The sequence below is a fragment of the Haliotis rufescens genome, unplaced genomic scaffold, assembly GCF_023055435.1.
Source record: "Haliotis rufescens isolate VD_foot unplaced genomic scaffold, xgHalRufe1.0.p SCAF_5, whole genome shotgun sequence".
Taxonomy (NCBI): domain Eukaryota; kingdom Metazoa; phylum Mollusca; class Gastropoda; order Lepetellida; family Haliotidae; genus Haliotis; species Haliotis rufescens.
Window position 1 is genome coordinate 47,127,432 of NW_025964223.1, and position 23,307 is coordinate 47,150,738.

The following is a 23,307-nucleotide window of genomic DNA, read 5'->3' on the forward strand; positions in this document are numbered from 1 at the left end:
GGACTGGTCAGTTCGGAGTCAGCATAATGAGTCAGAGCATGCTATCCGTGTTAATCTGCAATATGGTGTCTCGGTAGGCAAGCACTGTAAAACCGACCTAATACAGGTCTAGTACAAGCAACCGCACATATGCGTGCATGCACAGAGCTATATGAGAAATAATCTTCAACGCGAAGTTGAAACCCTATTTCGCTTCGTCACATCTGTATTTCCGGGGGAAATATTTTGTTGGTCTTGGTTGTAGAACGTTTTAGAGGTGATGGTACTGAGACTATTTTTCCGAAGATGAAACACCTGGTATTTCACAATGACTCTTAGGCTGAGCCTTACGAGTGACTGAGTATGGTTTCACCCAGCTTTTCGCAATAGTCCAGTTGCAATACGGCAGGGAATTGGACTTTCGATATTTTACCCATGTGGAGAATAGAAGTCATTGCTCCGGCTGGACGAGCGAACACTTTAACCACTAGGTTACCGAGCTTGTTTGGGTTTAGGATTACGACAGGATCGAGTACGACAAACCTTAGGATTTAACGTTATAATCTTTAAAATACGTTGAAAACATATATTTACTCTAAAGTTGATATCTTAGGTCAGGCTGGATAGCATATATCGGTGTCCAGGATAGCCGATGTAGGTATTAATGGCTGACGGAGTAGTCTATTTGGGTGTTTATAGCAGGCGGTGGTGGTGTTCGGGGTAGGCGGGGTAGGCTATGGAAGCATTTTGGTTAGGTTGGTAGAAGGACATGGCGGTGTTGAGAATAAAGTTGAAGCCTATGGTAGTGTTTAGGGTAGGCAGGGCAGCCTATCGCGATGTTTAGGGCAGGCGGGTTAGCATTTGGTAGTGTTTGTGGCAGGCATGCTCCTTAGTTTCACCATAGTGGTAAACGTAGATTCGGGCTTTCTCCCACACCAAGCTGGCACGGACTGATATTGCTGAAACTCGTTCACTATATTATTTTCAAACGCACAGCCAGTCAGCATGTTTAATAAAAGCGAATATATAAACTAATACATGTATAAAGAACACCTGCTGTCTTGAAAACAGTTATGCCTTTTTGAAAATATGTGCTTACGTATTTTATATATTCCTGAGAGTACAGGGAGTACAGGGTCGGGGCCCTGAAAATGCCCAATGTAGATCATTCTCTTTCGAAATCTTGTGTAAGATCTTGTTAGCCTAGAACGAGTCACAGCACGTAAGGACATGTCCCTGGACATTCTTCCTGAAGTGATTCTGTGCTCTCACTGCTTGGTTCAATGATAACACACGGATCAGCCCATGCCTTGCACCGCACTACAAACAACCAAGTCAGTTCCTGGAACTGCGACAGTTTTCTTCACAAAAACTTTAATTCACCAAATATGACAACAAATTTGAATGCAAATCAACAAAATGAAAAGGTGCACAAACAATCCACCAATATCCTCAAATATAATATCTGAGTTAGCAGAAGACACTTCTGTAAACGTAAAACAAGACGCCTTCTAACAATAAAGACTGCCCCTCTAGTCTCAATGGTAATGGCTCGTAATCAGGATTCATTTAAGAGGCACATAAATATAACGTTTTGGAATAGAAGGTAAATACTCCTCCCTAACAACAGCAGACTTTGGTAGCTGAACACCACAAACATACTCACCCTCGGTGATTAATGACATTAGAAATACGCTGGGACGATATGTTAGATAGCAACATATAGAATACTATACGAGTGGATTGTTTTGGTATCTGACGTGCGAACTATTCAGTAGTTTCATGAAATTAGTATTTTTTATTTATTACTTGTTCAAATGTGAGTGTCTTGTGTGAAAAGGCAGACATATACGCGACCCAGTATAATCCAATTGAGATTAACAGAACAATACCTCAAACGCGTCCTTGCTCAGCTCCTACATGGAGGATATATTTTGTCCTCCTCCTTCATTACTCACTGGTGCTAAATGGCTTCAAGTGTAGAATCAGAGATGCCGTTTTCCCTTGAGCAGATTTGAGAAGTACATAACCCATCTCTTCATTTGCTTGCCTCTGTCACGGATCTTTTGCCCTTGCGGATGTCAGGGGCACCGTCTCGTTTTGAATTTGACCGATTCTCTCTTGTTGTTGCCGTACACACCTTGGATGATCCCATCATTAGTGGATAATTGAATGCCCTGACAGACATGCAACAAGCTTCCGACGCTTTTGGGGGATCAGGCTTGTTTCATGTAATTCGACTGTGAACCTTTGTGATTGGCCTCACGTGAATTCTTGGGCTGTTACTTATTGCTGCTGCTTATTTTACCTATCGTATTGCTTTTACGAGTATTTACTTAAAACAGTGTGTTTCAATACAAAGTTATTGATTATTCATTGATCTTGTGTGGTTATCTTCTCATTTCACAATTTAGTTCTGTTGGTACCGATATCTGGGTTAAGCTTTGTGTTTCAATTTGGACATCACGTCGCACCACTTGGACCTTGTTTCCATCATATAATCACAGCCGTGTGGTTGTATATAGTTCAACCAGTTAAGAAGTCTGACAAATGCTGCATTCAACACCCACTGTTCTTAATACTGTATTTATCAGTATCATAGTATTACTAATATCTCTTAAGCGCGAACCCATGACTGCGTCTCTTCTATATATTATTAAGCATTATTCCTCTGAATATATGTTATTAAATGTATTTATAAATCTGTCAGCATTATTTATTAATCCGCATGTTTATTTAGCGCGCGTGTGTGTGCGTGCGTACGTGTGTGTTTGTTTCGTGTTTCATATTGCGAATTAAACCATGTAATCCCGAAGACCTCGGTGTTTCCTGCATAATTGGAAGGATGTGTGCCCGAAGAATTTCATCCGTGTATTTATAACATTGTGCAGTTACATTCCACAGAACGTGCACCAAATTTGTTCTACCAGTGTCGGAGATGGATGCCCACATCATCACACAACCACCACCAAATCTGTCCACGTCCTGTATACAGTTTCGGGCACAACGTTCCTCGCGACGACTGTAGGCACGATCATCCGCACGGCCAAGCATAAAACATGACTCGTCACTAAACCAAACGCAGTTTGATCGCAGTCGTTGCCATACTCTGTGACCATGATACCATTGCCGTCGCAGCCGACGATGCAGGTCCGTCAAACTGACACCTGGAACTGGTCGTCCAGCGAGAATACCTTCAGCGCGTAAACGGTAACTCACAGCCAGGGCTGATATCAAACGCAATCCTGGTATTGCCGTAGTTGTTGAGGTGGCCGGGGTGATTCTTCCACGAACGTGACGTAGCCGTGTGAACCTGTCCTTAGCTCTAGGAGTGATACGTGGTCGTCTGGATCTGGGAATATCACGTTTTGTCCACAGTCTTGTAATGGTGCTTGGTGCTACGTAATGAAACCTGACTATAGCTGCAGCCGATTATCCTGTTTGCAGTTAGCCGATGGCGTTGTTGCCTTGGGCATCTTTTTGCTGTTCACTATGATGGCATGCAAATATAACCCCAACGTTTTTATCTCCCAACGTAAACAATCGATGTTGCACTTCGCTAGGCAGAGTAGTGTTGCCTGGATCCTAGCATGAGCTGGTCGTTCTTTCGAAACTTTGGTCTTTTACCATACATTTGCCTGGAGTTTTATAAAAGATATACAAAAGAAGTACATGGTACCAAAGTCGTCCATGTCATTTTTTCCCCACACATTAAGTTAACATATGATGCTTTAGCTTTTTTCGTACCGTTGCACGTGAAGTTTGAACCCAGCCATTCTTCAAATGTAGTCGGTATCATTTAAGCTCGACATGGCTATCAGACTAGTATTTGTATAAATTATTTCAAGATGACAATTCATACATTGTAACTGATAAGGTAGATTTGAGCTGGCTATTATTTGTATAGTGGGAATATTTGAAATATGTCTACATAGTCGTCACATCAAGTAATAACGTCATATTGTTGATAGTCATTGTGGAGACATAAATGGAATTAATATAATTAATGCGAACGACAACTCGCATTTTTCGCATCACGCTTGCGTTAATTTCAAGATTTACAGTATATGGTTCGCATACATATTTAATAAGTTATAAATTCATGGTACGTGTTAGATAATTCATTGTTCTGTATTCCGTTGATATTTGCGATATAATGAACGATGAATAAGGTAGACTAGTCGTGATTTCGCCCCTTAGCTCAGAATTGTAGTTTTATCACAGTATGTTAATCTGTCCAAGGTAAGCCCAAAATAATACAAGCCTTAGATTTTGTGAAACCCTCGGGCACGGGTGTGGTACTGACAAACGAAGGAGCATAATGAGGGTGAATCATTAATGCATGATCATTGATTTGTCGAATGCATAGGCATCCCAACATATTGTGTTCACGGCACCTTAGGTAGCTGGTTCACCCTTGCCCAATATCTTGAGGAAAAGCTGAGTCACAGCCTATTCTGTATTGTGTAATAAATCACCTTCATTATGCGCCCGGCATAATTTCGCTGAAAGGCTTGTACCATTCGTCTACTTCTGCTTACTCGGCTAGGACTTACTATTGAGGGTCGTGTTGTTTGACAAACCACATACCATTACTTTCCAATAAATACCGACTGTACAGCTGCATGACTACTATACGTTCCACATAATGCGACTACGCCGATCACGTTGCGCATAAACCTTCGCACAAACTTCGAGAAAAAAGTTTTTATTTTATCCCAAATAGTTTTACTGTTAGGAATCAATTGCATAATGTTGACATTGAAGGCTTACTGTGACGAAAAATCAATGACGTTAACAAGTGACAAGTTGTAGTCAATATCCAGTAATTGTCTGTACCTTTTTAAATCAACAGATAATTGATGACTCCGCCCATTGCGAATGTCTGTCATTGATCTAAGTGTGTGAGAAGAGAGAATGAGCTGCGAATGTGTGCATTGTGGTATATAACGATGTCACGCATTATGCCCCTTTAATGCACTAGGCGTGTACAGTAACTGATGGATAATGGTTAATTAATGGATACCAGTATACTGCCATAGTAGTTTTACTGCGCGATATACTCGTGTCTGCGTTCACTGTTATGCAATACACTGTGGCTGGATCGCACTGACTGCTGGCATTGAAAAAATGAATAATTGTTCTGAACACCCAGATAATAACTTCCTGAAAGGAACACATTAGGTCTTACTTCTCAAAGATGGGCATCAGGATCGTCACCAGTGTCCGGACAGTTATCGTGTTTATTTTGCCGTGTTTATATTTCACACATGGTAAGAGATTGTTTGATATTGTGTTCAGTTGCAATCGTCTATGTTGTCGTGTTTACAATATCCATAAGAATATATTTTTTTCAACATAAAATTAATGCTCAGCCATTAGATCGCTTCTCTGATTTTCGTTAAAATGTGAAAGTAGGGAGTTATATCGGAAATCATTTTTGTCACTGATGCATCAATCTTGTGTCCAGCATTTCACATAGTGTTTTATCGGTAAACTTCAGATAGTATTTGCTTTCCCTTTTAACAAATAGCGGTGAACCCTCTGAAGATGTATCTATATTTATGGTCACCACGTGTTGTAACAAAATCCAAAGGTTCAAGAAATCAAATTTGTGGGATAGTGGTGTTGAAAAACATATGTGTCAAAATGGTGGGGGGGGGGGGGGGGGGGCAGAAGCAACATGGTATTGGTTCCTCTTGTCTCAAATATTTCCTGTAAATATAAAGAATGTTCTTCCTTGGTAGTATGATAATTACGGTTCATCTTCGAGACAGGCAATCAGCTCTTGTGATCACTGTCCAAAATATAAATGTTTATATAAAGTGAGGTCCTTTATTTGTTCCCATCTCTGCTATGAATATCATGATCAGTGCCTGGTAATTTCTAATTACGATAGTTTATGTTCACGTTTAAGGGTGTCTGCTTGTATCATTTAATTTTCATTGCGCAACTTGGCAATATAAGTGTCTAAGCCGATAGGTTTTGACTAAAAATCAAATCAAACAGATAAGGCGTTACATTTTGCTTATGACAAACACAACTGGGGGTTCTTTAAACTATAAAGTCTCTTAACTATTGTAACCTCGCCGTGTGACGTCATATCACTGTCAGTCGTCATCAGGGAATGTCGTCATCGATTTACGCAAAACAATAGCTCAATAACATATAGATGGTGGGGATTTTTTTGCAAATAAACCTCTTTCCATTAATGGTTAAAAGAGTAACTATTATTAATTATTCTTTTTATTTCGAATCGCGGTGAATATCCGCTACATGTATAAAAGTGTGAGTATTTCTTGAAGGTTTAGTGACAATAGCGCAATAGAATTCACACTGACATCCTTCTGTTTCGATTTGAACATTTATGTATTTCTATAAACATTATCACATTCACATCTATCTTTGAAAAAAGTTTCGGTACAAACCAGAGGAGACCATTTCACTTATTCAGATTTTACTCATGACTAACACCACAACACAAGTACAGTTGTATCCACAATATCCTCCTGACAACTTTTAAATGTATTATTCGCGTTTCGCTACTTATATAATGGTAGATTATGGGAAGTTTGGATAAAAAGTGAGAAACGTAGACATTGTCTAATTTGGTATTCCGTGTTACAGGCAACATATGTCCAACGGCATCTGGAGAAAAGGGTATGTACTTATTCACATTAAGTCATTATGAATTTCATTTACGTCATCCATATAGTGGACGAATACAGATTAAAACAAGTCTTGTGATCAAGGAAATAGTCTCACATACGTATGTCATTATAAAGTCAATATGACTACACACACATGGTAATACGTGTAATAATATACACATTTGGAAAGGCTGTAGTGACTAAGTAATGGTATTTATAATGTCAACAATGTTAACATGACGTCAAAAAAAGTAGGCTGTGATGTCACTACACGTCATGCGTCAACAGTATCTTTAATAGCGCTGTAATATGCTTCCATATGTATCTGTAATATGCTTCCTATATGTTTACATTTACCGTCTATCATATTGATAATAAAAGGAAATATATACAAGTGTTCTAAGTGAAAAGGGTAAAATAATAAAATCACTATGTCATAAGGTGTCATTAATTCATTTTAACAATCAGATAACAACAATAAACGTTGAAAATGAAGCAACAGTCTGTATATGTAACTGCAAAGACAATGTACTACTTCTTTTAGGTGCTTATGTATTAATCATCAGTTTATATTGTACTTCATGATCAGTTGTACACGTGTGTGAGGACAACTTTGCCAGTGGAGCATCCATCTATCTGGACACCTTTAAGGCTGTCAACTATGAAGGCAACTGTCTATGTGACCTCAGGGCACAAGGTGGCGCTGTTGATCTCCAGTTGTCAGTACAAGGAGTCCACAAAGACTGTGACGCTATCCTGTATTTCCCTCCGCCTATTGATTACACATATAAATGTGCAGACAAGGCATCCTCAAATACTACAGGCCGGATCGGGCCAGGACAAGTGGTTTTCCTTACTCTCGTCAAAAGATCTGAGGTCACCGATTTCTGTGTCCATTTAGTGCAGATATCATCAGCAGGTAAGCTCACATATTCTAACTCAATCTTGAACACAGTCTGAGTCTAGATAATTAAGTTGAAGCAAGATGGGTTATGCTAGATTAGATTAGAACCAGACGGATATCAATACTACATACAAGACGAAACAGTTCATTATGTCAAAACAGGTTTTCGTTGTAATCGTTTTGTTGTCTGCACCGACGCATGCATAAATATCCATACAGTTACAGTTTATTTAAGCCTCAAACTATGAACAACAGACCAAGGTATCATGACGTTTTATTTCAGGATGACGTAGCTAATTGGCACACTTCTCATTGGAATGATACGGGTAATGTCAATGGAAATAAGTTACATACTTACAGAAAATATGAATGTACACCTTCTGTTGATTACAATGTTAAAAGTATTATGTACAGAGACCACCGCCGTATCTTAGCCAAGTTTAGAGGTGGAATTTTACCTTTGTTTGTTGACAGGTAGATATTCCAACGAGCCTTCTATAGCACTATCGGAGAGGTTATGTAAATATTGCGATTGTGATTTGGTGGAAGATGAATTTCACTTTTTACTACAATGAAATTTTAATGCCATATACGAAGAAGAGAACTTTATTATACTTAATGGATTCAAACATTTTACAAAAAATGCTTGCCGATTGTTATTGTCTCCTGTAGGTCTTCTTAAAGCGTAGCTAAATTTCCTAGCTCTCACATATGTATGTATATGTTTTGTTTATATTGTATATAGTGTCTCTTAAGCCAATGTCTGGCTGGACGCACTCCATACATCTTTTGTCTTGTGTGTATCAATTTTATATTGTACATGTTGTGCGTGTGGCACTTTAATAACCATTTTACTGCTACTAATACTACTGATACTACTAATACTACTAATACTACTAATACTACTAATACTACTAACACTTATACTAATACTAATGAATACAAGATACCAGATACCGAGTGAGCCAAGTTGAGTGACTTTCTATGATTGCCAATCTGCCCGTACGTTCAGTTCCTCTGGTGAGATTTTTGCAGTCAGTGTAATCTCTGCATTCACAAAGACTTTGGTCATTTGGCTCACTGGAACATTTTTGTGGTTCATCTGGAGAAACCCGCACTGAATCGACAATTGGGGATCACCTGAACCTGAAGTGTTTTCTTGTTGAAGTGTTTATAGTATTGACAACCTTTCTTTCTTGTTTATATTATGATTTCCCCATCCTATAATTATTTCCACTTACATTTACCACTACACTTGGTTCCTGCAACAAGAGGATATCAGTATGTATTCATTCCTACTGACCTATACTGCTTTGACAGTCCATCCAAATGGATTTTCTGTTTGAGAATGTTCATGAAGCATATAGATGTTTTCCGTGTAACATGATCCTCAGGTCTGCATGGTTTATTGGTATCACAAAGGAGGTGTCCTTGAGATACATGTAGCACATCCTATTCGAACAGATCCAGTACCTGGTCCCCCCATTACAAAATGTTCAAGATTTGATATGGATGACCGAACAAAACTTCTTTATCCTTTTAGACTGGGAATGTATAGACTAACAATGGAGAGCGGTATTCGTGTGTCTGAACAGTAGTCTCCGTCTGACAAAATTCGGTACTTCTTGGTACATAAACGCCCCTCTCTTGTTCTACGAGCTGTGAATGGCAAAGGGATTGTTTGGTTGGATTATGGACACCCACTTTAACCATACCCCTTCTACTGATCCCATCACAGCTGGGTCTCGATTATAATGTTGTCAATACAATGATAACCTTTGCCTTGCTTACCAACTGAGCACTTTTCTTAAATTAATGTAATGGGTAAGAACTGGCCAAATACAAGTTTGTCACGTCACATGATCATTATGAAAGTCTTCTTGTGTTATGGTTAGATATTTCTTCGGCGTGGTCTCCTAAACGCGTCTGTGATAACTTTTCCCAGCCTTTGTGGGAAACATTGCTGTCATACCTTATGCAGTCCATGAAGTGAAAGTTTGAGGAGGTTATGAGATGCACGTCTTGCCTTCCGAGATTGTCACCAACGATAATGATAAGAACCACGGGGATTGATGAGAAAATGGTGCTGCCTCGTTAAAGGCTTCTGTTAAACCATATGTCACAGAGCTGTGCTCCAATGATCAGCGGTGTCATTTAACAAGAATAAAGTAATAAAGAAAACGTGGTAATAGGTTCACAAGTTTATTACTATCAACTGCTTGTAGCAATAGAAGACAATAAAAGGATCAAATAAACCCAATCTGCGCGGATAAAGATCACTGATTAATTAAATCCGCATAAATACACAAGCATCTTAGCTAAGCAACCGTATTACAGTTAATAGTATGAGTGCTAAAACAACACTTTGACAAGATACCGACCATGGCCAGATGCGAAGACAGCCAATTAAGTCGGCTGCGACCAATTAACACCCGAGTTAATTAACTCAGCACTCTAATGAGTGAATTATCTCGGCTGGGTTAAATAACGGGAAATAGACACAGAGGGCCTATTCCTAAATAACTCACTTGGACTATAAAACAGACACGTACGTCTGAATATCAAACTTGTCTAATCGACTAAAGATTGAATCACATTGAATGAGCAAGGGAATACTAGAATTCCACAAAAGCTAGACAATCACGGAAAGTTTGGTTTTCTGCGGATTACTTGAAAAACTGAGTATAACAAACCCCAGCTACTAAGTTTAGCTCAATACAACCAGAGTAAGTCTGTAAGAATTGGAACGTGTCCCGAAACCACTAACGAAACCTGAGTTTCGAACGTGACCTCCCGTACCATACCGACCCGTACAAGCGGCCTAATGAATCCTGGGGGGTAAAGACACAAGATTTGACAGAAGTCTACATTTACTGCGCGCGAACCTCAGAGAGGCCAATCTCTCCTGGACAGCCGGGGAAAACAACAGTCTGAGGGCTTGGCCAAACTGTGTTTCTAAACATTGGAAAAACACGAATAGCAAACTAAATACTATATCTATACTGAAGATGTAAGTATCAAAATAATGCGCTGAACATATATAAGCTATTCTATGGTATCATCATTACAGATTTACAACAAGCTCTGTCCAATTATTGATGAGGCAAAATACATGAGAAACATATGAGTGTACATATAAATACACTTATTGTTTGAAAATCATAGTTACAAAAACATTTGCAATACACGAATAAGGTAGCGAATATATCAGAGATAACTTACATCAAGTCATTACATGGTTTCAGAGTGCCATTTAATCACAAGAGAATGAAATAATCGGGCCACTAATTCCCTAACAGAATGTAATGACCCCTTACAACGACGACCGCCGGCCTTTGCCGAGAGGTGTCAGAAATAAAAGCGGGGAGCAGGGAGATCGACCGTGACACGAGCAAAATAACGACCAGGTGACATCATATTAGGACATGTTGTTTGAAGAGAATTCAAATGTTGATAACAGTGTAATGAGGCCAACGGAATATCTTGCAATGTACCAGAGGCAGAATACTATGGTTTGTTTATATGGTTTACATGATTAGTTTGCTTTTTATAAGAGTCATTTGTTATAAAAATTAACCAGTGGCATTGCCCAATTATAATTTTACAAGGTGGTATACGTATTGTGTTCTGTTTAGTTTAAGTGCTGAGTGCGAGACAGTGCTTGCATATTGTTCCTTGTTTTCATATATGTGTATAATTTTCAGCTGGATCACTTAATCTGGCCTGCTTTAGAGGCACATTGAAATCAGCCAACACCTCAACAACAACATCCCCGCCAATCAACGTCACAAGTAGCGTCACCACTTCGGATACTTCTGTTACTGAAGGCAAAGATTCATCCGGGGACAATACAACCACTACAGCAACAGAGAGCAAAGATTCATCCGGGGACAATACGACTACTACAGCAACAGAGAGCAAAGATTCACCCGGGGACAATACTACTACGACAGTAACAGAGAGCAAAGATTCAACCGAGGAAAACCCACATATAACACCTTCTGGAATCACAGGTCATAATAACACAGCGACCCCTCAGTCAGTTATTGGAGGTAAGAATCAGCATTGTATATACTAACAGCTTTTGTTTGAGTCATCATTTATCTAAATCCAATTTAGAAAACAATCCTCACACAAATTCAAAGTACTGGAAATATACGTCTTCGAACATGTTATTTTCTATTTCAACTGTTTATATTTATTGGTTGTACTCCCATATGTCGGAAATTCAATAGTTTAATGTATATGTCTAACTATTCTGACCAGCATTTTGTACATGAATAACATGATACCTACGTTTAGGAGTTTAAGTCAAGTATAGTTATAGTATCTTGAATTGCCTGCCTGTGGTAGTAGATAATACTATTTAACATTTTTATAATTAGAAACTAATAAAAGTAGACACATGTTACGGGTAATTTCCATTGTTGATACTGTTTTAGAGTCTAAAGTTACATGAAAATTAATGTTTTCTTGCGTTGTCTTATTAATGTGTTCCATTTTCCATTCTAGTCAGCTTTGTCGTTGTTGGGGTCGTTGCTGCAATCGTGCCGTAATGAAACTACGTGTATAACGGATATGGAGTTTATGCAGGTAAGAGTTTAAAAAATTCGAACAATCCAGATCTTCAAGCAGATCTCCAAGGGGTATTCATGTTTGTGTTTCTGTCACAATGAGACAAATGTGTGAGTAACGCCGCTTTTAACATTATTCCCTAATGTGGGAGAAAAGCCCGAAGTGAGACAGGTCTCAGACGTTTACCTCTTCAGTGAAACCCACGAGAACGGGTATGGTGTTGACAAACCTAGAAACATAATCGGGGCGAACCGGGATTCGAACCCACAATCACCAACTCTGCACAGTGAATCGCGGCGCCTTAGACGACTGGGCCACCCGTGCCCCCAGGAGTCAAATGAAGATTGAATCGTAAAATGCAGGACCTACATTAGTTCCACAAATGACAATGACACCAGGAGGTCACGTTTAAGCTCTTCTTATCACACATTTCTTGATTCATGTTTCAATTCCACTTTCAAATTTATTGAAGGAATATTTGATGAATAGAAATGTCCTCGATGTAATGCATGCAGTCATCTTTACGATCATGTAGTGAGTGTATGTACACATAATATGTATCGTCAACAATGAGCAACATTTTAATATCTACTTACTATCTTACACAAAAACATTTTTTGTTTTCAGGGCCAGATCCAGAATAGTCAAATGCAGGGATGAACAGAGTTTTCGCAGTGGACATGATAAATTATATCTACAACACTTCAAGAACACAATGGCCATACTCCTTAATGCAACAATATGTATCAATAGTTGCCCCCAAATCGAAATATATCCGATAACGTCTGTTAAACGCTGCAATATGCTAAATTCGGTTCGGGAATGCCAACAATTCATATTTGACATTTAGTTGTTATGATTGATGAAACACATTGTTACTATTTACGGCGACAAAACGGCTGACATGCATGGTCAGTACTATTGAGAGAGATGTCTCAGCTGGGATTTCTGAGGACAATTAAGTACACGGACAATACATGTATAACCTCAATCCAACCAGGATAGCTCGTCAACAGACAACTACGTTTATCCACGAGACAAGTATATGAATGGCGAAGTAACGCAACAATAGTGTACATGTACATGTGGCTTAGTAGAACTTATACAATGTTTATTTGATTGATGATATGACTTTTTCCCTCATGAATAAATCATGTTAATTTAATTTTGATTTCATACTTACACTGGCCTTACCTAATGAGTGTCGTCATGATGCTGAAGTAGATAACCTGCGGAATTCAATTTCTTTACTTTGTGTTGCTTTTTTGTATAAGACATGTACTTAGCTTGAACAAACACATGTCTAACTACACACTGCAATATTCATTTGGCATTGCAATCAACCTACAGATCAATAGCAACTACTCTTTTGGCATCAAGCGCCTTACTTTTGACTTGTATTGATAGCACTTGTGACGCGAAAGTACATTTTAACCGTACATTTTCTTTTAACCGTATATTTTCTTTTAACCGTATATTTTCTTAATCTATTCTGCCAAATCGTTTCCCTCTCTCGTCAGTCTAAACAGTTTTACAATACCCAATATACTTTTAATTCATGTTAAGGGTATTCCAAAAGTATACAATGAATACATATATTTCATTTCCAAGTGTGGAAATACTTCTATTTGAAATCGATTTGCTTCAATTCAAACCTATTCATGATTGTGAAAGACCTAAATAAATAAAATGTTAAAGCAAGTGTCAGGAAAAATCAATTCATTTACGCGACAAGTTGACGCCAATACCCAGCTATTGTTAGGGGCGTTTTATGATACACATAGAAAGACTGTGTGGTCCTGTGTTGCACATATGTCATTGATCCGTGTAAATATCTGAAGATACATGTATCTTGACTCTGGAAATTATCCAATACAACGATAATACGTGCACGCCTCTTGTATGCTACTGGCATTTAGGTTTTATTGCTATAGGCATGTCAGTGTAACTTTAACTGCGAGAAGAAGGCCTTAGGTTAATATTGAGTTCGATGTTATGCTGGTGCCATCTTCACTTTAGACATAATCAGTGACACAGATCATCTAACAGTTTCGGAATCATTTTGTTTTTAATTTTACCACGTTCTTGTAAATTCATGGAAACAGGGTCAAATTCCAAATTTCAAAACACAACCTCATTAACCCGAACCAGAATGGCTTCGCTCCAACCGGCAAACTTTTGACAACATTTTACATTAAGAACAAGATGTTAAAACAGCACAGGTGCACAAACAATACACAATACATATATTTATTGATTTCAGTAAAAGTTTTCACATGGTTTGGCTTAAGGGCCGTATCAAACAGATTCAATACAAAACCTTTAAGGGACGTATTCTTAATTTCCATTACTAACAGACACCAATATTCCAGTAAAATTAAAACACCTGCGAGTTCGGTTGCAAAAGCGCGGTGACATCTACAGGTAACCTATCTTCCTATTGAAACATAGTATGTTTATCTTCTAATTATAAAATTATATGCCGTAAATAGAACACTATTTTGAAACTGCATGGTTATTGTATACTATCGACTATCGTATGTACACTGAACAAGAAGATAAAGTCATCAATATCCCCGCCCTTTTCAATATGTAAAATCATTTAAATCAAACAATCTGTCATATTTCTTATTATACTAAAGCCGCCTCCGTTCTCTAGCGGTAGAGCGTCCGCCCGGAAAGCGGAAGGTCCGGGGTTTGATCCCCGGACGCGTCATACCAAAGGAGGAAATGAATATAGATTGCCATGTTGTCTGACTGTAGATATGATTTGTGATCATGCTTAGTATTCGTGCTTCAGGGTAATTATTATGGTCTTCAATCATTCCTTCTCTGGAGATCTGTAGGTGATGCTTTCACACTGATGGAAGGAAGTCATTAAACCCAAAAAATTCAACTCAACTTATATCATATATTTTCTGCTTTGCTTTTTCATACTGCTTTAAATATTTCAGGTTCATAACATCTCTGGCGTTTTGACTGGACAATAACCTCTTAAATGTATACAAATTAGGCCATTCATTCTTGTAAGCAATTGCTAGTATTCAAGTCTATGTTTTAACAAATAATGAAATTCGCCTGCAACTAAAGGAGAGTTTCAACTCAGGCGTAGCATCGATCGCAATGTCGCGCGCCGTCACAGTTGGAAGTTGGAAGTTATGCGAGTGTGAATGTGAGGACCTAATTGGGTTTTTTAACTGTTCGAGCATTTAGGGGTTTTGTATGCTTAATATGGATACTTGGGACTCCCAAATGAGTTCGAGACAACCAGGATTTCGACACATCCAATTCGACAGATCCGAGGATAAATGATGTTGAATATAATAGGAATCGCATGAAACGGTTGGTGCATTCGCGACAACCATGAATTCTACACATCTAAGTTCCACAGAAAGAGGTTCGACTATGTCAGGAGAAATATTTTTCGTGTCAAAATCTTTATGAGCCAGATGTACATTTACATCACACCCTGTATAAGTTGTGTATCCCTTATGCGATGCTTGTTTTATCTTACACGCCTATTGTGTGTACAATAAAATGTTGACTAAAACACTCCTATCTGTTGTCATTGTTGTATTTTATTGCCTTTTTTTCATCTCTCAACAAATCACAGTATTACTGAGAACTTGCTTTTATTACGTAAACACATGTAATTTGCTGTTTAAGAACATGAATGAGCTGATCAGAATTGCTCCTGCTTTACATGAACCAGTGAAACAAAACGGCCGCTGGTGATGATCGTTTTGTTGTTTTCCATGTACTTGCATTTCGTTCCAGTTCTTGAAAGTAATTCTCACGATGACCACGTGTCAACCTCACGTGTCAAACTCACATTTCGGTGTGAATCTTTTCATCACTCCTGTATACAACCGGAATGACAACACAGAACCAAAACTAAATGAACCTATTCATAACAGTGCAGAAGTAAAACATATCTGACCACAGTGTGTAAAGATAATGGCAATCTAGCCTTAATGTCTGTATATTTATTGTTTTGCCTTTGCATGGTAAGGTGGAACAAGTGACACGTGTACCTTCTATTAAGTATGCAGTCTTTAACATGCTACTCAGTTAGCCTTAGAAAAGTGATGAAGTATATACACACACACGTTGTGGAAAATAATAACTTTTGTTTTATTGTTGATGTATTACTACAATTGTCCTTGTTGCAATGGTAATGGAATCACCTGTTTTTGCTGCCATGACAACAGATCATAGAACACAAATGTGTAGTTATTAATCATTACCCTCCAGCCGGTAGGGGGCTCAGGGAATAGCCCCATTAAGAGGCTGAGATCCTCGTGGTCCAGTCCTGACATGGTAGACAAGACATTGTTGAAGCTTTCGTCAGGTGTTTTGGTTTTGGGTTTAGGGCAACTAGATTCCACACGTGCCTTACTTGAAATGAATGTTATTGGTCATGTTAAGAAAATCTGCAGCAACGAACTGTGGGCATTGAAAGTCATTTAAGGGAAACGATCTCACCTGGCTGTGCTTCCTTTTCACAAGGTTAAACGTATTCGCCTTCCACGGTCCTGCGGTTTTCAAACCTGGTAGTGAGATAAATATTCGTCTGCAAGAACTTGGAACACTGTTTTAATCCCACTTCCTATTTTGCTGCAATTCTTTGAGTGTGCAACTCTAGGTCTGTCAGCAATGTCTAGTTTGAATTATATGGCGTAATAAGTGGCATGGATCAGTGCCATTTATTCATATTTAATCTTTCTTGATATCAATATCTATGATTGTTATTTGAGAAAAGGGAAACTATTTCTAAGCTAATTGGTAATCCCATTTAAAAACAAATACGATGCACGGTATGCAGATTTTATATATACATTCCAGCGACCTAAAGGTGTAAGTTATGTTTTAGGTATATGTACACTATTACGTGTGTAACCTTTATGTTTTGGAAATGAATCAACAGATAATGTACTCGTGTGAGCAGTGACGTGTCATAACAAGAGACATGTATCAGAGTCCTTTATTTATCTTATGTTTCGTTCATTTTTTGTCACCAACGAAAATATGGTTTCTGATAAGAATTTGTGGATATTGATATATGGTTTTTTTTGGTTGGTGTATCCTGTTTGTTGAGTGGTTAAACTTGTTATGTTACCACATCACTTAATTTCTTTTTGTAGTCTCTCAACATGACATCAAAGCTGATTTTCTTTGATGGAACTGAAAAGAAACAATGGTTATGTGTCAACTCTTATCAAACCCAATTCATTTCCAGTTCTTTCTCGTTAATGAAATGTGTCCATCTATTCTATTTATGTACATATAACACTTCATGCTCATACCAAACAAACTTATGCATAATAAATGAAACGGCGTCACAACACGATAGCTGGTTCATTCATTGGTTATTCTGCCATTAAGTCTTTAACAGGGTCAGTAATTGCTCAACATTTTGCAGTAATTATGAAGAAGAAGAAAATTGTTTTATTAAAGTGTCACATGCTGCAGTACTAAATATATGGACATATAAACATTTCATTAAAAAACAGCACCCGGCCAGTTGGCCTACGAGACACTAATTACATAATGGTACATTTAAAATATTTAAAAAAATAAATAAAAAAAAAAATAAAAAAAAAATAAAAATAAAAAAAAATAAAATAAAATAAAAAATTAAAAAAAATAATTAAAAATTAAAGAAAAAAAAAAGGGAAAATTATTTGCAACTTTGTATATTACTACACCCACACTCACACCGATACACCCACACACACATCCGCATTAAAATCCCGCTCAAAGCATTCAAACAGGTAAGCATACAAACAGGTAAGCATACAGGACGCTCACAGCAATCTCATACAGGACACTCACAGCAGTTTCATACAGAACACTCACAGCAATCTCATTCAGAGCACTCACAACAATTTCATACAGAACACTCACAACAATCTCATTCAGAACACTCGCAGCAATCTCATACAAAACACTCACGGCATTCTCATACATGTCATACATTTATACACATATGCGTCCATATACACACAACTTTATACATCAATCGTGTATACTAACCTACATGTATAACTAGCATACATACTAACATACCAACCTATATACATACCTATATTCATCAAACATAAATCAATCCTTATTATACATACACAGGTCCATCCATACCTATGTCCGTTTAAACACACCTCAATCCAAATATACTAACACACATACGACCATACATCCATACCTATATTCATCCATACACATATCGATCCATATGTACATACACACATACAACCATACCTATATCCATCCATTCACACCTCAGTCCATATATACATATACATATACACATACAACCATACCTATATCCATCCATTCACACCTCAGTCCATATATACATATACATATACACATACAACCATACAAGTGTCGTACTGAATACAGTATGAACATACATTAAATACAACAGATGATATAAATGAGAGGCACTGTGTACTAACGTACATAAACACACCCGCCTACACACCTACGTGCATATATAAGACAATGCATAACATTATGGATGGGATAAAAAGTAATTAAAAATAAAAGCTAACAGTTTATATAAAGTTTACGGCGCCTGTACATTCTGTAGACAAGGGAGGCTAGGGATTTACTTATACATGTATACAATTATGTATACAGTAGTTTGAATCTTTCACGCTGCATCGTGACAACTCATTAGATTAGTAGCAAATAATAATAATAATTATATTTCAACCAATTTATTTCATTAAGAATATATTATATCTTTCTGAAACATCCTTCTTAGATCAGAATTTCGAAAGGTTCAAATGATACGGAATACACAATGTTTAAACAAATCAATGCACCATGCTGTGCATACCGAGAGTATTTGTTCTGTCAGAGGATGCGTAAATGGATTCAACAACAAAAGTAACCCAGGCATCGACTTCCCCTCCATCTGTAACAGGTGAACATGTAAAACATAATTATAAAAAAGATCAAAACCACACGAAGAATCATTTTTAAAAAAGTTTATTCGTGTGTGTTGTGAGCGACCATCTAAACCAGTACCTTGTGATTTCAAGGTTATAACATATGCATATTAAGGACGGGCCAATTTAGATTTGGGGGTGGGGTAGGGGTGAGATTTGTGATAGGGACCGCATATTTTCTTCTGCTGCTTTATGACAGGGGTCACAGAAGCTATGAATATCCACATCCTTGATGTTAAACATGTTGGTTTTACAGGCCTCCGTCGGATGAAAGGAATACTGTCTGTCAATAACTACTTAATACAGATACAAATTGTGTGAATGGCGGGTGCTACCGGTAGGGCAGGACATGCTGACTCTTTTCGCAATCACCTGGTGTCATCCCTGATGTTTAGTGGTCCATTCATGTAATTTCCACAGCTATGTGCCCTCAATGCGAAGTGGAATCTGTTTCAGTGGATAATCAAGACTGGTTATTCTCTGGGATTGACGGTTTACATTTACAAAGCTGAAATATACAAATCATGAGAACTGATTGTTCCATTCCATTCATCCTGCAAAGACATCCAATTGGAAGTTGCAACTGATTAAAAAATCAACGTTTATACAACATTTATCTGTCAACATGATATGTTAAAAGTTGAACCCCAGGACCAACTGCATCATGTTGTCATCACGAATCGTATTCTGGTGGGAGCCATATTTGATAGTGAGTCAGTTAATATTTTACGTCACCTCGGCAATATTTTAGCCTTATCGTGACGACCATATTTAATAAAATCAGAGTAAAGTGCAACAACGAATCTAGCACATTTGGATCATGTGTGAGGTAACCAAAACCCCAAAACCCTTTTCCATAATGATGACAAAATCTCTGCTAAAGGCAATCTGTCGTACGATTCCGACTTTAAATAGTGAGGATACCAGGTTTTCCCGAAAATGTGACGGGATCCGAACAACAAAAGGTTGCTCCCAACGCCGAGGGTTTACATTGTTTTAACCAAACCCGAGGCACAGTGTTTTTACTGAAACGATAATTTAATTTTCCAGAATACATTTCATGAACCTTAGGAAACGGGAGTAAAATATATCTTGCTAGCGTACATGTATTTGAAAGAGACATTCCTAAAAGCAAAAGTGGATCACTCACTGCGCTACTGATACGAAGCTTGTAGGTTCGATGCCACTGAAATATAAGTTACATTTGTCTTTTGATTTAACATTAATCCGCACATTTCCTGAAGTTATCATTATATTATGTGCTCTATGAATTCTGTTTAACAGCTAAATATATCTATTGGAGTGTGGGATTTTCTATGGAATATCCCTGGGATAGAAGGATACTCTGGAGATAGAAAACAAGGCACCGTAAAATAATAGGATGACATCAATATAGGTTGTTTGAAGATATAAAAAGATCAAATGACAATGCGATGAAGTCAATGGAGGTTTATGAATCACATATAAAACATGATACGCGGTTTCAGGGGTCTCTCTTATTTTCTGTTTCTATGTTGGTAAATCAGTGGAACGGGGTTAGCCATTTTACAATTATTGAAGGCTATCAGATCATCGATATACATGACGATTATAATTTCTGTTAATCTCTTGGCCAAATTCCCTTGTTTTGACTTTGCCAATCAAGACAGTACTTCTGCATTACGAAACAGATGAGCAAGGAGGGGAATACAACCGGTACCCATGGGGATGCCAACTTCTGTAATATCTAAATGTCCTACTCCCACAGTTCAGAAAAATGTTAACTCCGTGGAAGTCAAACATTTCACATATTATTTTCTTCGTATATTCCAGATGAAATTTTCTTTAATTTTGACACATTATCCTTAACTTGAGATGTAACTATATCTATGGTCACATTAACTGACAAATGCTCAATGGAACTATACATGAATGATAATATTAGTGGACGGTGACTCCTAATCCGGTAACCCTACTGAAGACTTAGTCTGTACAGTTTTCAGATCATGTTGAACTTCCGTTTGTATTGTTTTTAAGTTCCATTTGTCATACCCAACATTTACAAGTTTCACGCTTTTCTCAACCCATTAACAGGAGGTTAATCAATCTCTCACTTTCATTTCAAGTGTTGCCACTTTCATTTTAATTTTAGAAATAACGTTATCAGTCAGGTCAGGTTTAGAAGGTTTTAATCAATGCTTGCCTGACTTTCCTTTATACATTTTGTCCAATCTGCACCTGTGGGTAGTAGGTCGATCTACGTCATGACAGTCCACGGGTTAATAGTAGTAGTTTATTCAAAAGCTGAATAAGGCTATCAGCAAAGGCCATTATACAAAATAATAACAAAAATACTCGAAACGCATGTTCGATTATGGACACATTGTCACGGTATAGGGGTTAATATCTGCTAGGCCCATCGATACTAGCTGGTGTAATGAGCTGTGTAAGTAGTCGTCAGCTATTAGTCTAGTCAAGACTCGATCATGTGCTTGTGGCCGTGATAATGCTGGATTGCTGCTGACATCAATGTTCACTGTTACTCACTTGCTCACTAGTTGTTCATGAAGACATGCAGTATGTTCATTTTACAGAGTTTTTCCTGTGTTCCTGTTCTAGGTGCATCCGTTTTCATATTTGCGCCACTCGTGACGATCCGGGTTAGAATTGGTCTCCAGGAACTCATGCTTCTCATGAGGCGACTGACGGGATCGAGTGGTCAGGCTCGCAAACTTGATTGATGCATGTCATTTTATCCCAATTGCGTATTTCGATGTTCATGATGTCAATCTCTGGATTGTCTTATCCAGAATCGATAATTTACAGACCGCCATCATATAACTGGAATATTGCGAGTGAGGCGTTAAACAACAAACAAACAAACAAATCATATTTGCAAGGTTGCCTTTCACAGGTTTTCTTATCTGTCAAAGTTTTGAATGTCAACGTTTGTCTGTACTTGCAGTACTGACTGAATCGTATGACAGAAACGTCTATTTGTGCATGAGAGTGTTGGACGTTGAGACATCCAGGTGGTTAATACTTTGGTTGTCCACACTGAAACTGCGTCCTATTGCCAACATGGCCATAGTGTGTGCAGCGCAGTGTCCTCCCCAGAAATATAGCTGGAATTTCGCCGACTCACTCTTTTAATTTGAACTATACGGTATATTAAAGGAGCAAACGCCTAAACTGCATAAACTATTTTATTGTGAAAAATAATAGAAACAATATCCCCCTTCCTAACGATGTATGACTATAAGGAGAAATGTGGCTGGTGTGTGCATCACTGCAAGACATCAATGTTATAATTGAAACAGTCGGCACGATTGCCAAAATAGCGACAATAACATGTACATTATCATAAGAAATCAGTTAGCAAATAAAGTGAATAAAACTACACGCTTCATGTCTAACCCTATCATATAGTGTGCAGAACAACTTACGGATAGCATATTTACATCGTGTACTTCCATTATCAACTGTGTTTTATTATATGTGCAAAAATAGAGAATCAAACTTCAAATGAACTTATATATAGCGTATGACCTTTCATAAACCCTCACAGAGCATGAGCCCAATGCTTAACGTTTGTGATTGAAAAACGAAATCAATGCAAAATACAGTATATGACACATTATCAAAAATAATCCAGCTTTAATATTTGTCAATGTGCGTGAAGACACGGTCGATCAAACAGGGCTCTATAACATCGCGTATAACAATATTGTATTAGTTAGTGTAATTTGTTCATACTTTCCTTTGTATGCATTGTTCGTAGACAATACTAAAGACGAGGAAACTCGTGCCTTGGAACCTGATAAAGCTTATTAACCTGATATTTGAAAGTTCGAACAAATCGAAACACATCTTGACAGGAAAATTCTGTTAGTCTCATGTTCCGTGTCAGTTCAATCATATCTTGAGCATATACACTGAAGTTCCGTTTGATTAAAACTGTCAATTCTATTAATAGCCTGTTGAACAAATGAAACAGTAATACAGCATTGTTAATAATAATAATAATAATAATGATAATAATATTATTAATATATGTACATTTGTACAGCGTTAAGTCAACGCGTTCTCACAGCCCGTGCAATCATTTCCTCGTGCACGTGATCGCGTGCTACAATACCTCCTTCGTGTTAGTATAATCTTGAGATTACATACGAATCCGACCATTCTTTGAAATACACCTAGGTAAGATAGGTCCCGATTTTCCCAAGCTTGTCACAAATGGCCAATAAATTTTCTTTAG

The 23,307-nt window shown here is 37.8% G+C and overlaps 1 protein-coding gene across 1 annotated transcript; it reads left to right on the top strand.

Moving 5' to 3' along the window:
- The first annotated feature begins 5,054 nt into the window (after positions 1 to 5,054).
- On the top strand, positions 5,055 to 15,627 carry LOC124137142. Its single transcript, XM_046503327.2, has 6 exons — positions 5,055 to 5,252; positions 6,607 to 6,639; positions 7,219 to 7,548; positions 11,238 to 11,585; positions 12,046 to 12,126; positions 12,736 to 15,627. Exons 1-5 carry the CDS (start codon positions 5,180 to 5,182, stop codon positions 12,087 to 12,089), a joined length of 828 nt encoding a protein of 275 aa, XP_046359283.1. The 5' UTR covers positions 5,055 to 5,179; the 3' UTR covers positions 12,090 to 12,126; positions 12,736 to 15,627.
- Positions 15,628 to 23,307: the final 7,680 nt, after the last annotated feature.

Coding starts and splice junctions, on each gene's coding strand:
- LOC124137142 (XM_046503327.2), top strand. CDS start 5,180: ATGGGCATCAGGATCGTCACCAGTGTCCGGACAGTTATCGTGTTTATT. Junction 6,640..7,218: donor AACGGCATCTGGAGAAAAGG/GTATGTACTTAT, acceptor CTTCATGATCAG/TTGTACACGTGTGTGAGGAC. Junction 11,586..12,045: donor CCCTCAGTCAGTTATTGGAG/GTAAGAATCAGC, acceptor TTTCCATTCTAG/TCAGCTTTGTCGTTGTTGGG.